General features: G+C 38.0%; 2 protein-coding genes across 2 annotated transcripts; one reads left to right on the forward strand and one right to left on the reverse strand.

Annotated features, from left to right (window-relative positions):
- The first annotated feature begins 955 nt into the window (after positions 1-955).
- On the forward strand, positions 956-4454 carry LOC101307570. Its single transcript, XM_004294330.1, has 3 exons — positions 956-1073; positions 1751-1873; positions 2725-4454. Exons 1-3 carry the CDS (start codon positions 981-983, stop codon positions 4261-4263), a joined length of 1755 nt encoding a protein of 584 aa, XP_004294378.1. The 5' UTR covers positions 956-980; the 3' UTR covers positions 4264-4454.
- A 2111-nt stretch (positions 4455-6565) lies between these two features.
- LOC101307868 (ubiquitin thioesterase OTU1-like) lies at positions 6566-10448 on the reverse strand. The gene is made up of 9 exons (XM_004294331.1): positions 10302-10448; positions 9458-9541; positions 9297-9342; positions 9070-9178; positions 8635-8726; positions 8486-8548; positions 7957-8072; positions 7033-7108; positions 6566-6935 (listed from the first exon to the last, which is right to left on the reverse strand). The coding sequence occupies exons 2-9, from the start codon at positions 9520-9522 to the stop codon at positions 6879-6881; spliced, it is 624 nt and encodes a 207-aa protein (XP_004294379.1). The 5' UTR covers positions 9523-9541; positions 10302-10448; the 3' UTR covers positions 6566-6878.
- Between the last annotated feature and the right edge of the window lie 4174 nt (positions 10449-14622).

Raw genomic sequence — 14622 nt, forward strand, 5'->3', positions numbered from 1 at the left:
GGACGCAGAGGGCAAGAAAGAAGAAGAGGACAAGTAATTTGTTTTGGTTACAAGTTACAACATCCAAAAGGAAATGAGAACTGAAATTGCACTCTATATTCTACAACTCTACACACTTCGTTTCGTTTTTTAGTTAGAATTTCTATAAAGAAACAAAAAGAAAACACGTATTAGAAAAATATGAAATAAGAGGTGTGACGAGTTGTAAAATGAGATGTATAATATTCAATTTCCAAGAAAAATGGGTGAGCCAACAACAAAATCGAAAGGAAATATTTATCCTAATTTGGAACTCCAAAAACAGTACAAATCTTACCATTAACCATCTTCTGATCTTCACACCGAATCCAAAAACAGGAAATATTTATCCTTTTCACCCGAGAATCGTTTACATACGACATCGTATTGCACGAAATAAACCACAAAAAAATAAAAAATATACATAGAGATATAGATATTGGACGTCGTTTGTATTATTGTATATTTGTACTGCCACTGTATTTGTATACCTCGGCCTTGTCTCACTGTCTCTCACTGCGTCATTTTCTCTCTTTCTGAAACTTGTACCCAAGTACCCAACCTTCACTCTCTCTTCTGCTCTTCTTTTCCTCACAAACCCTTTTCACACAAACCCTCTATTCCGAAATGTCTAAATCTCAAAGGAGCGCATGAGGAGGTGGAGGAGTTCAATGAAGAAGCCCAGCAGCAAGCCAGCATTCCCACTCCCGGACTCGGATCTTCAACCGGAACGTCCCCCCAGCGCCCGCCGAAAGACCCGGGCCTCCGGGTTGCCCCGCCTCAAGCGGGCCGGGCTCCCCACCGGGAAGCGGAGCCGCCCCGAGACGCCTTTACTCAAGTGGAAGATCGAGGATAACGCGGACGAAGCCAAGGAGAGGCCGAAAGACCAAAATGAACTTGAGGTGGAGGAGGGCGGAGGAGGAGGAGCCAGGAGGAAGGGCAGGAAGGGAAAGGAGATCCCCATGTCGGCCAGGAAGCTCGCCGCCGGACTCTGGCGGCTACAGTTGCCGGAGATGGGTGTCGAGAGACGGAGTGAACCGCAGTTAGGGTTTCAGGTGAGAGCGGTAGAGCTTGCATTTGCACTTGGAATGCCTCTTAAATAAGATCTCGGATTTTCTTGGGGTCAAATGTTTATGATGAATCTGATTATGGAGTTTGACTTTTTCTTTAATTTTAAGTATTGATTTATTATTTTTTTTGTTAAGAGAGTAGTGATAGTTTTCTTCAATTTGGGGTTTAAGAAACCAAGCATTGTAGCACAAGATTTGTGCTTTGTTTTTGATGATGGCGCAATGAGCTAGGATTAGTACTCAGCTGATATGGGTGGATTGATGTTGAAGAGAAAACGTGTTGTTTTTAAGCTTGCATTGAAATGATTCTCTTCTCTTTTTGAAATGTTCATCATCATTGTGTCTCTAGGGTTGAGGTTGAAATCTTGATTAAAATGGTAATGCCTTCAAGTTGTTGTTACTTTCCTGCTTAGGATCTTTTAGAATGGTAATTGGTTGCTGATATTTGTTTAGCGTTTTTCCTTTGATAAGATTGGTGATGTCTTAAGATGGAACTGTGACCTACAAGTTACCATGGATGACAATTATGCGTTCAGTTAAAATCCTGAGTCCTTACGTGCTATTTCTTTTCGTACATACTGGGTACTCTCAAGCGGTGGGTAGTTATGGAGTCTGTCGTATACTGTGGATATTGAGATTCATTATTCTTCTCTTGTTTGCAGCCTGATGCTGGCCATATTGGGGCACCATTTCTTCGCCAACGGAATAGCAAAGGATTTTCTTCTGAAGCTAAGGATAATTTACAAAGCCCTGGTTCCACCTCAAGGAGTGGATTCTTGCGCAAGGTATAATTCTTCCAAATGAATGTCAATTATCCATAAATTCTGTGCGGGTATCATATTTTTCAAACCAGAGTACAATAACAATTCTTTATCGTTCGGTGCATGTGGCAGACGTGCTGAGCTTCATTTAAGTCCGGTTAACTGGCATAACTGTACCAATTCAGATGATTTACTTTCCAATAGTCTGTTTTACGTTACACACTAGTTAAAACCTCCGGTCTGTTTTCGAAAAAAAGAAGAAGATCCTTTTATGTAATCACCTATTTTTGTTTCCAAAGGAATGGATTGTCATGGTATGAGATACTAGAAGTTTTATGTTTGTATCTGAAAAGAAAAATGAGTGACTCTTACAAATTCATTTCCTATGGGGGAACTTACATATTTGATCAAACATTTTTGTAGAAATTCAGCAGAAGGACTTACTGGTCTTAAAGTTGTGAAATGACTTGACTCTACCACGTCCTTTTCACTGCATCAAATTATACCACCTCTATAGAGGAACATTGTCATTTATGGAAAACTATAGGGAAAGTATGGAACTATATGGTTGTGAGAAGCAGAGATGAGGTAAATTCAGATTATGCCTAGCTAGACTTGCCAAATAAAGAGAAAGTGGGAAAATATGGGGGATTAACTTTAAAACAAGTATGAGCCACTTAAATAAATGGTAAAAAACATATCCTCATTTAAACCTTATTAGGCTTATTAGGGATAACACATACATTTTCTCACTTTAGCTGTCATATTAGCTTTTCTTGTTTCAGTTGTTGTCAACATCTCTTACTCAACCCTTAAGAAAATTTAAGATTATGTATATCCTTTGCTCTAAGATTTAGCTTCAACCCTCATTTCAGTTATCAAACTCTGTCATGGAGGGTGCAACAAAATGGGATCCTGTCTGCTTAAAATCATCAGAAGAGGCTCGCCAGATTTACAGCCAAATGAAGCTTCTTGACCAACAAGCGAGTGCTGCATCAGTGGTGAATGTACTTGAATCTGAATTAGAGCAGGCTCGAGCCCGCATCCAGGAGCTTGAGTTGGAGCGACGTTCCTCAAAAAAGAAACTGGAACACTTCTTGAGGAACATGAATGAGGAAAAGGTTTCATGGCGGAGCAGAGAGCATGAGAAAATTCGTGCATTTATTGACGACATCAAGGTTGAATTGAACCGAGAAAGAAAGAGTCGTCAGAGAACTGAAATACTCAATTCCAAATTGGTGAATGAGCTTGCTGATACCAAGTTATCTGCAAAGCGATACATGCAGGACTACGAAAAGGAAAGAAAGGCAAGAGAGTTAATTGAGGAAGTATGTGATGAGCTTGCTAAGGAAATTGGAGAAGACAAGGCTGAAGTTGAAGCATTAAAGAGAGAATCCATGAAACTTAGAGATGAAGTGGAAGAGGAAAGGAAGATGTTGCAGATGGCTGAGGTCTGGCGTGAGGAACGTGTTCAAATGAAGCTTGTTGATGCAAAGGTGGCAGTTGAAGAGAAGTATTCTCTGATGAACAAACTTGTGGCAGATCTTGAGAATTTTTTGAAGTCAAGAAGTTCAACCCCAGAGGTGAAGGAAGTGAGAGAAGGAGAGTTTCTTCGACAGGCTGCTGCTGCTGTAAACATTCAAGACGTCAAGGACTTTTCTTATGAACCCCCAAATCCTGATGATATCTTTTCTGTGTTTGAAGAAGTTAATTTTGGTGAGCCTAATGAGAGGGAGATTGAACAGTGTGTTGCTTACAGTCCTGTTAGCCATGCTTCCAAAATTCGTACCGTGAGTCCTGAAGCTAATGGAATCCATAAAAATCGGATCCAGAGGCACGCAATTGCATATGTTGGTGAGAATGGTGACATAGAAGAAGATGAGAGTGGATGGGAAACTGTCAGCCATCTTGAGTCAAGCTATTCGCCAGATGGGAGTGCCCCATCAGTCAATAAGAATCACCGAGAGAGTAACGTCTCAGAGAGTGGAACCGAGTGGGAAGAAGAAAACTATGGGGAGGAAACACCAATTACTGAAATCAGTGAGGTTTGCTCGGTGCCAACAAAGCAGTCAAAGAAGGTCTCAAGTATAGCAAGGCTTTGGAGATCTGGTCTGAATAGTGAAGATAACTACAAGATTATCTCGGTAGAGGGAATAAATGGTAGGCTCTCAAATGGAAGGATATCCAATGGGGGTATTTTGTCTCCGGATCGAGGGTCAGGTAAAGGTGGTTTCAGCCCCTCTGATTTAGTGGGGCAGTGGAGTTCACCAGACTCTGGGAATCATCATATTCGGGGTATGAAAGGGTGCATCCCTCTTGGCGCGCAGAAGAACAGTTTGAAGGCAAGACTGTTGGAGGCAAGGTTGGACAGTCAAAAAGTCCAACTGCGTCATGTGCTTAAACAGAAGATCTAGACATCGAGTAGCAGCAGAGCTTGCTCATTAGAGACCCAGAAGATTAAGGAGTCAACTTTTTGCTACTAGAAACTGCTCAAAGGTACGAGGAGCCTATGAATAAAATGCACATGATAATGGTCTCCTTTTGGAAATGATCCATCCAGAGAGCAAGTCATTATGTTGTATCATTTCAAGTCTAGAATAGAATCTGAGGGGAGTTGTAGACCAGTGATAACATTTCCTAGTTTGTAATATGTAATCATTGTTATGAGAAATGTTTCATTCAGTTTATAGCAAGGAAATCTTCTCTCAGTTAGTTCGGGAATCTAATGAATTTTTGTTTACTCAAGGGAAAAAGGGGTTTGAACTTGGCCATTTCGTGTTACTGTTTTTATTAGGTGAAATGTTTTGCCCAGGCTTCTAACTCTTAACTCTCATCCCATATACCATCAACATTGATTTTGATAAAATACTGTAGGAGAGGGGAGGCTCGTGGCACTCTCACGAGAAAGACTTTGCCCAGAGAGCTTTTGAGGCACGAGATTTGTGGGAGATAACACTGGACTTGAACATCCGTTATTAAGATGGGAGCAGTTACAAACCAATTTTGACTCTCACAGGAAGTTAGAGCCTAATTGGCAAGGACATGAGCTACTCTATTAGCTTCAGTTTTGACTCTCACAGGAAGTTAGAGCATGATTGGCAAGGACATGAATTGTGTAAACAAAGATTGGCAGTGACATGAATTGTGTAGGCATGATTGGCAGGGACATGACTCACAGGAATAATTCAAAGTTTTTACCAGCTTCATACCGTCAACGAGAGTCGGTAATTCTAAATGAAAGGGTAACGTCAACTTTGTACAAGGTTTGACATCCCCTGCAACGAATTCACCTATTTCATTCCTTAAAACCATACCACAGCCTCCTCTACCAGAGCCTGCAATGTAAGCACCATCACTGTTAGACTTGACTCCCAGACTTGCTCCGGTTTAACGCGGTGCATAATCTCTAGGGGTTGAGTAGCTATTCTTGAAGTCGTTATACCAACCCAAGCTTAATATAGCTGCTTCCATTGGCGTCTGCTTTTTGTCCTCCCATAATTGAGAATTCCTGTTGTCCATATAGACCATAAACACTTGCGCAACATTTTCTTTTGGCATACTTTGATATACAACAAGCAAATGACCCTGCATACTTGTAGCTCCAGCACCACCAGCATGTTATATAGATGAACAATATTGCACAACACGCAGTACATGTCCCTCACACAACCCTTTCTGCTCAATCTTTTCTTGCAGGCAAGATAACAGCACATGTTCTTCAAGCATGCAACGCCACTTTCCCAGGTACTTATGACGTTCCAGATGGCCTTCCAAAGGCTGCTTGTATAGGGATCGGGTGGCGGTGTAGGGGCTAAGACCAGCCCCAATACCTGATGAGATGATTGAGCAAAGGGAACTTCAAGCAAGCGCTGGCTATAACTCCCAATTCCCATGGACAAGGCTTTCAAAAGAATACTACGTTGGATTTCTTCCTTCAACTATCTCAAAACACCCTCAAATTAGAACCACAAACAAAACACAATGGTACTCATCCATCTATCAAGTAGAATACTTCCATGTAGCAGACTAGGGATGGCAATGGGTAGGGTAGGGTACGGGGATCAAAATACCGTACCCATACCTTTTTACATTTTTCATCCCCGTACCCGTCCCCGTACCCGTAATTAGATAATGGAGATTCCCCGTACCCGTACCCTTTGGGGATTACGTTTCCATACCCGTACCCGTTAACAATTATGTATTAAATTAAATTTTTTTTTAAATACGAAATACAATTATATAAAAGTATGAAATTAAAATCAAATACCAAAATAAATAAGTTTCATACTTCAATCCAATAAAAATAAATACAAGTCTTGGTTAAAACATAACAATACCGGTAAATTTCATTAAGAGAATAAAAATATATAATAAAAAGGAAGGTCCATTAAATGTTTATTAAGAGAATTACAAATTTTTTTACTATAAATATTTATTTATAATTATATATAAATATATATAATAATAAATTATATAATTATATATAATAATATTTTCATCCTTAATGGGTGGGGATGGGGACGAATATCAAAATACCATACCCGCCCCGTACCCCGATTTAAGAATCCGAATACTAAGGATCCCCATCCCCGTTACCCGTTTATACCCGTATATCTTCCCCGTTAGGGTCGAATACCCGTGGGTACCCTACCCGCTGGGGATTATTGCCATCCCTAGCAGAGGCGATCTGAAGCACATACAGACAAAAGAGATCTTGCAAATATATTTGGTCAATGTAAGGCAGATTCAGGGAAAATATATCCAGTAGACCAGATAAGATGATCCCACAAAATGATGGGTACACCAAATACAACACTTTCCTTTTCTTTGTTTTTATTTTTGGTATTATGGTATGGTATAACATACATATCCCATTTCCATTTCCCACACCCAGAATAAATCACTCACAGTATATTACAACTTATCTGTCATATTTGGCCCAACATGAATCAATAATTGAATTACAAGGAAATGAGAAATCTCACTTCACTGAAATGGGACAATTTTGGTTTGTTGTACACAGCTTCTGTTATCTGTATTCTTGAAAGTTGACATGGCCAGTCGCCTTTGCATGCTCTACAGCCTCCTGAATATTTATAGAAAACTTTCAGCATCATAAGAAAGTAGGACACCACACTTGGAAAAACAAACAAGACAAGCTTAATGTATTGTACAGAATTAACCTTCTGGCCGATGAGTCCAACTTGGCACACCCCACAACGCAGAGTGAAGTTGGCAGTGTCTGTGTAGCTCCTTTTACTGAGAGGCAGCATTATGGAGTTAAGGCTATTGTACATACACACCTGAACAATATGAATACTAAAAGCAGTAAATGGAGAACCAGATAAACCTAAAAATGAGGTGTTCAATAGGAAGCACACACTTACAAACTAGTTGGCAAAACAATGGGGCAAAAGTTCATAACTAATGTCTTTAACAGACTTTTTTTTTTTATGCGATCTTTAACAGACTTTGGGATAATACTACGTTTAAATTCTTAAATGAGGGCTAAACACGTGACAACTTTCCTATAGTTCTATATGTCCAAAGTAGTCAGAACGGATACATTTGAAATATCGATGATTCATTGAAGAATGTATTTGATACAGAAGGTGAAAACTGTTGCTGCTGCTGCTATTTGTATAGGTTCATAAGTTTGGCACCAGATTGATAAAAAACGCCAAAACTATAAAACTTTCTTAACACTGCTATACAAGTTCAGAACCAAAAGTGCAGAAGAATTCAATTCCGGGAACCAAACGATCTACATTCTTTAATCATATGAACAAGAATCCCAGACTTAAAAGTTCCTGACCCTATGGTGCATTTAATGTTTCACATATGAGGAGGCATGCACTGGTAGTCAATTAACTTGTGCTCAGCTGTGCACAACTGCAATAGGATTTACATCCAGAAATGGAGAATAATGAGCCTTCCAACTACCTTGTTACTTTTCACCCTTGGATCTAAATCTAAGGGCAGTTAAGCACAACTGAGTAAACAATCAATGTCACATTTGAGCGGGACTGTGTACTCTAGATAAAACAATTGCATATCTAGTACGTTTCAATTTACTAAAAAAGCACCCCATTAAATCATCATTGTACCTTTGTTGGTCTTTCACAAGTTTAAGAGTGAGGCCCTCCACTGCCCCAATGGTCTTGTTTGTAACAGCAAATATAGTCTGATCAAACTCCTCTGGGGCTTCCTCGAATGGAGACATCTAATTAAACAAAGTATAAAAACTAACCATCATTAAAGGGAACAGTCATATACTCATATTAGTCAAATATAAACCTCTATAAGAAACAGTGGAAAGCAGAAAAAGTTAAACACAAAATAGAAACATACCCAGTGATAAACCGATTATAACTACCAGAATTTACCATAAAGACGAATTATTACTACATTAACATTATTTATATAGCACAAGTATCAAAATAGCTTAACTCGTTGTTGTTTATGTGCAAACACAAGAGATGAGTAAGACCATCTGGTTTGTGCAGTTGGCAAGAAGATGCCTCATGATGGCAGATTACTATTGAGGACCATAACAAAGCCATTCTTGATTATCCCTCCACACTGGAAACCAGAAAATTTAAGATGCAGATAAATAAACAAGATAAAACCACATACAGCTAAAGCATCGTAGTGAAGCCCATCATAGATCAGCATAACCCTTTCCGAATAGTTCTTCTCCTGTCAACAGATATGAAAAAGCGTAAACACTCAGTAGTGGAGAGCTGACAAGATTGATATGCATGAAAACTCACTACTAAGCTTACCTGACCATACAAATCACATCTTGTAGTCTGGATATCATACGCTGCAATTTCACGTCCATAATAATCTGCTAATATTGAAAGCTCTATAGCACCTGTGCTGATTACAAAGTAACGTTCAGCAAGAAAAACTGAAAAAGAAAAGAAAGAAAGAAAGAATAAAAATACCCTACTGCTTGTTTGAAACAAACATCTACCAGAAAAGAAAGATTCGAAATCCATCTTGTAAAAATGGGATCACAAAAACTATTACTTGAACAATAACAGTTTTGTCATTAGATAAAGAATGTTCAATGCCTGAGACGAAATTAGTCATTCCTGTATAATTAATTGTTTCATTATCTGTAAAAAGTAACCAAAACTCCCAACACGAATAGCTTTTCAATGTGATTTTTGTTGTATGACCAAGACAAGATGCATAGGAAACAGGAAACGAACCTCCCCACTTCTCTGGGTTGAGAATCCAAACACAATACTCTTCATTTGGTTTACCAAGAAATGCTTCAGAATATTTAGTTGGATCACTTGCAACTGTTGCAGCTATGACCTTCACGCCAAGATGAACAAAATTTTTTTAAGTACAAAAGATTAATCAAGCAGCATCATACATGCTTAATGAAAATAAGCAGCTCTATGTCCACAAAGGCTATACTAGAGATCAAAACCTGTCTCAATTCAGGAGCTTTTTGTTTGTCATGATCCATAACATACCTGAAAATAAAGGATAACAATAAATTGAAACTTTTGACAGTTCGCAATATGTATTGGATACTTCTTAAAAAGAAAAGTGTATTGGATAAAATAGAGGTTCTAAACTGGAGCTTACCCGACTGCATTGAACAGGCAACTATTGTCTGAGGGGATAACTCTTCTAACTACTATGCCTTCCATACTACAAAAAATTGTATACCTAAAAGATTTTAACAATATTAAAACTTTAGGTGGTACAATCAAACCGAGTAGGAATCTAAACTAGATATATACCTCTACACATAACAAGGACACAAAAAACATTACGAGAATCTTATAACGATTAAATGGCAAAGAGAACAAACACTAAAAGAAATCAGGACTCCAATCTACATAAACATATGCAATTATACTTAAAACAAAGTTAATACTGAATCATGAATTTAGATTATTAGGAAGAAGTTAGAAGTCGGATTCTTAACATGCTCATTCAAGAATCTAGACTCACCAGTTTCAATTACAGCCCCAGCTACACTGCATAGATAGCCAAAATCTAAGAGATTTATAGCAAAAACCAAAACTGAGACGCATAGATATAAAAACTTTGAGGAATCCATACTCATCACAATTATTATTTCTATAACAAACAGGATAAAGGTTCTCCAAACCCAGAATCACACAGCTATGAATTAAACTTTCGAAACAAACCCCAATAGAATTCCGCAACGCAAAACCAACCTAGAGATTCAGAGACCCAGTATCAAAAACAAGCAAAAGAGCTGAACTTGGAATGACCCAGAAGCATAAAATTGGATAACAAATGGAAGCAATAATGGAATCTCCAGATCTAAAAGTAATGGTTGCAGTAATGCGGAAGCATCGCATATTCAAATATATAACCTTTGGCAAAAGAGCATTCATATGCATGATGTTCAAGAAAGGAATTCAATTTGAAGAAAAGAGAGAAGGAAACAAGTTACCTTGTTTATGTGGGGTGTGTGTTGTTTTGGGTGATGAATCGGATGATATATGAGTTCCAAGGTGCCTGGTTTTGCATACATGCGTAATGCGTTGTTAACTAAAGTCGGGCGCAGGAGCTATGTTTTGCTTATTTGGAATAGATTTGCACGGTTAAGGGAGTGGTATCTACCATTGAGTCTGAAGGACTTACTTAGTCGTCGAGGACTTATTCGTTTTCATCTATTTTTATATTATATATTTTTATCACGACCTGGTTGGTGTGTGTGTATATATATATATATATATATATATATATATATGTTATTTATATAAATTTTTATTTAAATTAAAAATTGTTAAGACATTCATTAATATAGTTTATTAATTATAAATTTGAACGGCTGTTGTTTGATAGATTTGGATTATCCATTAATTTAATTTAGTTTAATTCCTCAATAATTATCGATTTAGCTGAAAATTTATAAAAATGATTTACTTATATAAATCTAAAAATTAAACGATTGAGATAAAAAAAATATATTTAAAAAATAAATACAATATTATAAAACGATTTAATGAGAAAGTTCTCAACTTACTAGTTCTCGTTAGAACCCCTCCAAAGATATTATTACCAACCAAACAAAGCTTAAGAATATCTAAATCGTTTTTCTTCATTTATCTCTATTTAAAAACTAACCTGAAAATAAATAATAAAGAACGAAAGAGTAGCTTGGTTACGTGGGACGGTAGGACCTTTAAGAAGAGAAAGGAACACAAGGACGGAGAAAGTAACTTAAGGAAGGGAAAGAGAGTTCGAGTTTTCTGTAAACTGTAATCTGCAAGAAGGTAACTTCAGCTTACTGTCGTGTATTCTTGGATGATATTAACATGGGTTCTGTCTATACTCCTAAAGGAGAAGCTGCACTGAGATTTCTGCATGTTTTGAGTATCTCTGTTCTCCATACTTTTATATTTCAATTTTAAATTTTGATTTAGTTTCTTGGGATGATATTGAGGCTGATATGCCGTCAGATAAATGTATTGAGATTGAATGGTGTGGTGTTTCTTGCTTTCGATTGTGTCGGTGAAAGAAAGATTTGGGGACTTTGGGTCATAATGTCTTGAGTACACCGATCAAACTTGATTCTTTAAACTGATGTTGTTTATGCTTAGGTCCCGATGTGAATTTCTCCTATATTATGCAGATTTTTGTGTGTATAATGTTTACATGGTTCTGTTTTGATATCGGGTACTTGAATGTCGTTTCTTTTCACTCATTTGAGTAATTCACCGAGGGGAAAAGTTCTATCATGTGATTTGGCATGAGACTGGCAGCCGAATTGATTGTTGGACATTTGGCGGCCTAGTTTATGAGAGTGATTGTGGCAGCCTAATTTAAATACGAGTGTGCGGCTGGCATCTCAATGTTTTAAACATTACTTGTGTTTCGGCGGATTTCTAATTGATTTTAAGTTGTAGGTGATAAGAGTCCGGGCAAATAGCGAGTCAGTGGTGCTTGATTAGGTTTAGGGATAGCGTTATCACATTTTGAAATGCATAGGATGCCTTGGAGGTGCATTATGCTTTGCATGTCAACTATGATTGTGAGTTGGATTTTATGTTTGAAATTCAACTAAAATTATCAGTATGTCTGTTAGTGATGAAAACCAACAATGTCAACCTTTAGGAGTTTGTTGAGGGTGGTCTATGATGTATAATAAGCTTGACATTTAAGCACTCAGTACAGATTGGCAAATCCAGTTATTTACGTTATTCGTAATAATTTATCATGTACGTTTCGACTTTCTGTTATGGTGACAGCTTATATTTTTAAGGACTAATTTCAGTTTACCCCCATCAACTTTAAGTCGATCATCATGTTAGTCCTTCTTCTTTCAATTTCATCAAAAACACCCCTCAACGCCCAATTTTCATCAGCTGCGCATGTCCAAACCTCTAATCTCTATCCAATTCCTGTGTCAAGTGATGACTTGATATCAAGAAGAAAGTCAAATTTTGAAAGTTACCTTTCGGACCATTTTCCCCCCATATCGATACACATCTTCGTTCCAATCACAACCCCCTAACTTTAGTGATTTTGGTGGGATTAAATGCAATTTGTCTATTTTTCCTTTCTTCTTTCTTCTTGATATCAAGTCATCACTTGACAGAGGAATTGGATAGAGATTGGAGGTTTGGACATGCGCGGCTGATGAAAATTGGGAGTTGAGGGGTGTTTTTGATGAAATTGAAAGAAGAAGGACTAACATGATGATCGACCTAAAGTTGATGGGGGTAAACTGAAATTAATCCTATTTTTAATCATTTAGACAACACAGTTCTGATTTCTTCATTAGGATGGAGATAGCTGAGAAGGTGACCCTGCATCACCCAAGTAGTAGCTTTTATTTTTAATTTGTTAAAGTACATTCATTTAGCTGCATAGTGATAGTCAGAGATATGATAAGAACACATGGAGTTCTGCAGATACTGTATTCTTCATTCATGCAATTACAATTGTATAACTACTTCACTCTTTTGTAATGTTTTTCATTTTTTTGTTCAAATTTTCTCCTTGTTTCCTTTTCTTGTTGGCCATTAGTATATATAAAGTTTGACTAAAGGTTCCTATTGCCTGTGGCGACATCCTCATTGTGGAAGCTATTACAGCCTCTGTTATTTTGGTGGAACTACACATCTAATTTCATTACTTGTGCTGCAGGGGTGCCTAGTATGTTTGACTCTTTCTTTTGGGTGCAGCTTATGTCAGGTACTTGATGTTAGTATCCACCATTGGCATTACCTTCCGTCGCTTCTTCATTGTTCGACTTCCATTTAGTGTTTCATATTCCACAAGTATTTCTTCTGTTCTTCCTCTCAGGTTCAGCGAGATTTAACAAATGAAGGATGGTATGATATGTGGACATATGTTTGCTTTCCTTTGCCAGGATGTCATGGCACTTGAGCTCGCACATTAGATCAATCTGCCAACAGTATCTGTTGTGATGTCCTTAACAGGATTTGGATTACACAATTTACACTATTGGAGTAGTCAGGTGAGTAATTGTTTCTGTGTCCTTCAATATATAGGTGTTGGTCCTTAATATTACTATAGTTATTAAGCCAAGTTTACTAGGTATGGTATCCATAAGTAATTTATGTATGTATTATATGCGTACATCCATATCTAACAAGGACGCTAAGAACTTTTCATTGGTTTAGATGGCTGTGTTGTAATGCTGAATACGATTGTATTGGTGGATACTTTAATTAGTGTATTGGTTTTATTAGCAAAGTATGTCTGGTGAGAGGAACTTTGCTATTATGTATTGAGACGCTAACACGTGCTTTGCTATCCCAGGTCAGAGAGGTAGGAGAGTGGTTTGCAACATACTGACCAGAAAGACTACAATTCTAGCATGGACCCGAACACTGAAGAAGGATCCAATACTGACAGTTCAGATGAGGAGATTGAATACTCAAATTTGATAGAAGAGGCAGAAATGCAAGATTGTACACGATACAGAGGGAAGCTATATAAGGATTTGACATTCGAGGATTTAAAGGAAGTTGAGTTTAATAGCATCGAGGAAGTGGACAAGTTCTATTCTTACTATTCACTAGCGAAGGGGTTCAGTGTAAGGAAGTATAAGCTAGACAAGAACCGTTCTGGTACACTAGTCATTAGAAGACAGTTGGTTTGCTCAAAGCAAGGTAAGCGAAAAGAATCTGCTCCGAATAGTCATCAGCAAGGGCCAAAGGGGAAGCATGACAATTGTCAGCATTGTCAACAGGACTTGATGGGGGAGAAAAACATCAGTTGGCAGAATCCTCACAAAAAGCAGTGCACCAGACGAACAACAAGAATTAATTGTCCTGCAAGTTTCACTGTTAGGCTGTGTACCAAAAGGGGGGTATACTATGCCTCAGAATTCATAACCGAACACAACCATGCTTTGGGTAGACATGAGCATCGTCAGTTTCAAAGATCACACCCCAAGAAGCATGACCTTGCTCAGGTTAATGCATCGAGAAAAGTTTCAGCGAGAACATGCCATGCTTACGAGTTCCTAGTACACCCAGCCAGAGGCTACGAGTTTGTTCGATTATACAACAAACCACAGGGTGAAATGAAAGAAGTAGTGATGGATGGGGATGTACAATCTTTGGTAACTTGGATGAATTTCAAGGCAATGCGGGACCCCCATTTTTATGGCATATTCAGGGTGGATAAGGAGGGGAGGCTTGCAAATTTGTTTTGGCGAGATGGGCAGTCGTTAACGGACTACAATGCTTTTGGTGATATACTGATTTTTGACAACAGTGAAAAATGCAACATAT

The sequence above is a fragment of the Fragaria vesca genome, linkage group LG3 (assembly GCF_000184155.1).
Source record: "Fragaria vesca subsp. vesca linkage group LG3, FraVesHawaii_1.0, whole genome shotgun sequence".
NCBI classification, from domain to species: domain Eukaryota; kingdom Viridiplantae; phylum Streptophyta; class Magnoliopsida; order Rosales; family Rosaceae; genus Fragaria; species Fragaria vesca.

Excerpts from the sequence above, each read along its gene's own strand:
- LOC101307570 (XM_004294330.1), top strand. The coding sequence starts at position 981 with ATGTCGGCCAGGAAGCTCGCCGCCGGACTCTGGCGGCTACAGTTGCCG. Across the intron at positions 1,074-1,750 it reads AACCGCAGTTAGGGTTTCAG|CCTGATGCTGGCCATATTGG; the intron begins GTGAGAGCGGTA and ends TCTTGTTTGCAG. Across the intron at positions 1,874-2,724 it reads GGAGTGGATTCTTGCGCAAG|TTATCAAACTCTGTCATGGA; the intron begins GTATAATTCTTC and ends CCCTCATTTCAG.
- LOC101307868 (XM_004294331.1), bottom strand. The coding sequence starts at position 9,522 with ATGGAAGGCATAGTAGTTAGAAGAGTTATCCCCTCAGACAATAGTTGC. Across the intron at positions 9,179-9,296 it reads AAGCTCCTGAATTGAGACAG|GTCATAGCTGCAACAGTTGC; the intron begins GTTTTGATCTCT and ends CTTGGCGTGAAG. Across the intron at positions 8,073-8,485 it reads TTCACTACGATGCTTTAGCT|ATGTCTCCATTCGAGGAAGC; the intron begins GTATGTGGTTTT and ends TTGTTTAATTAG.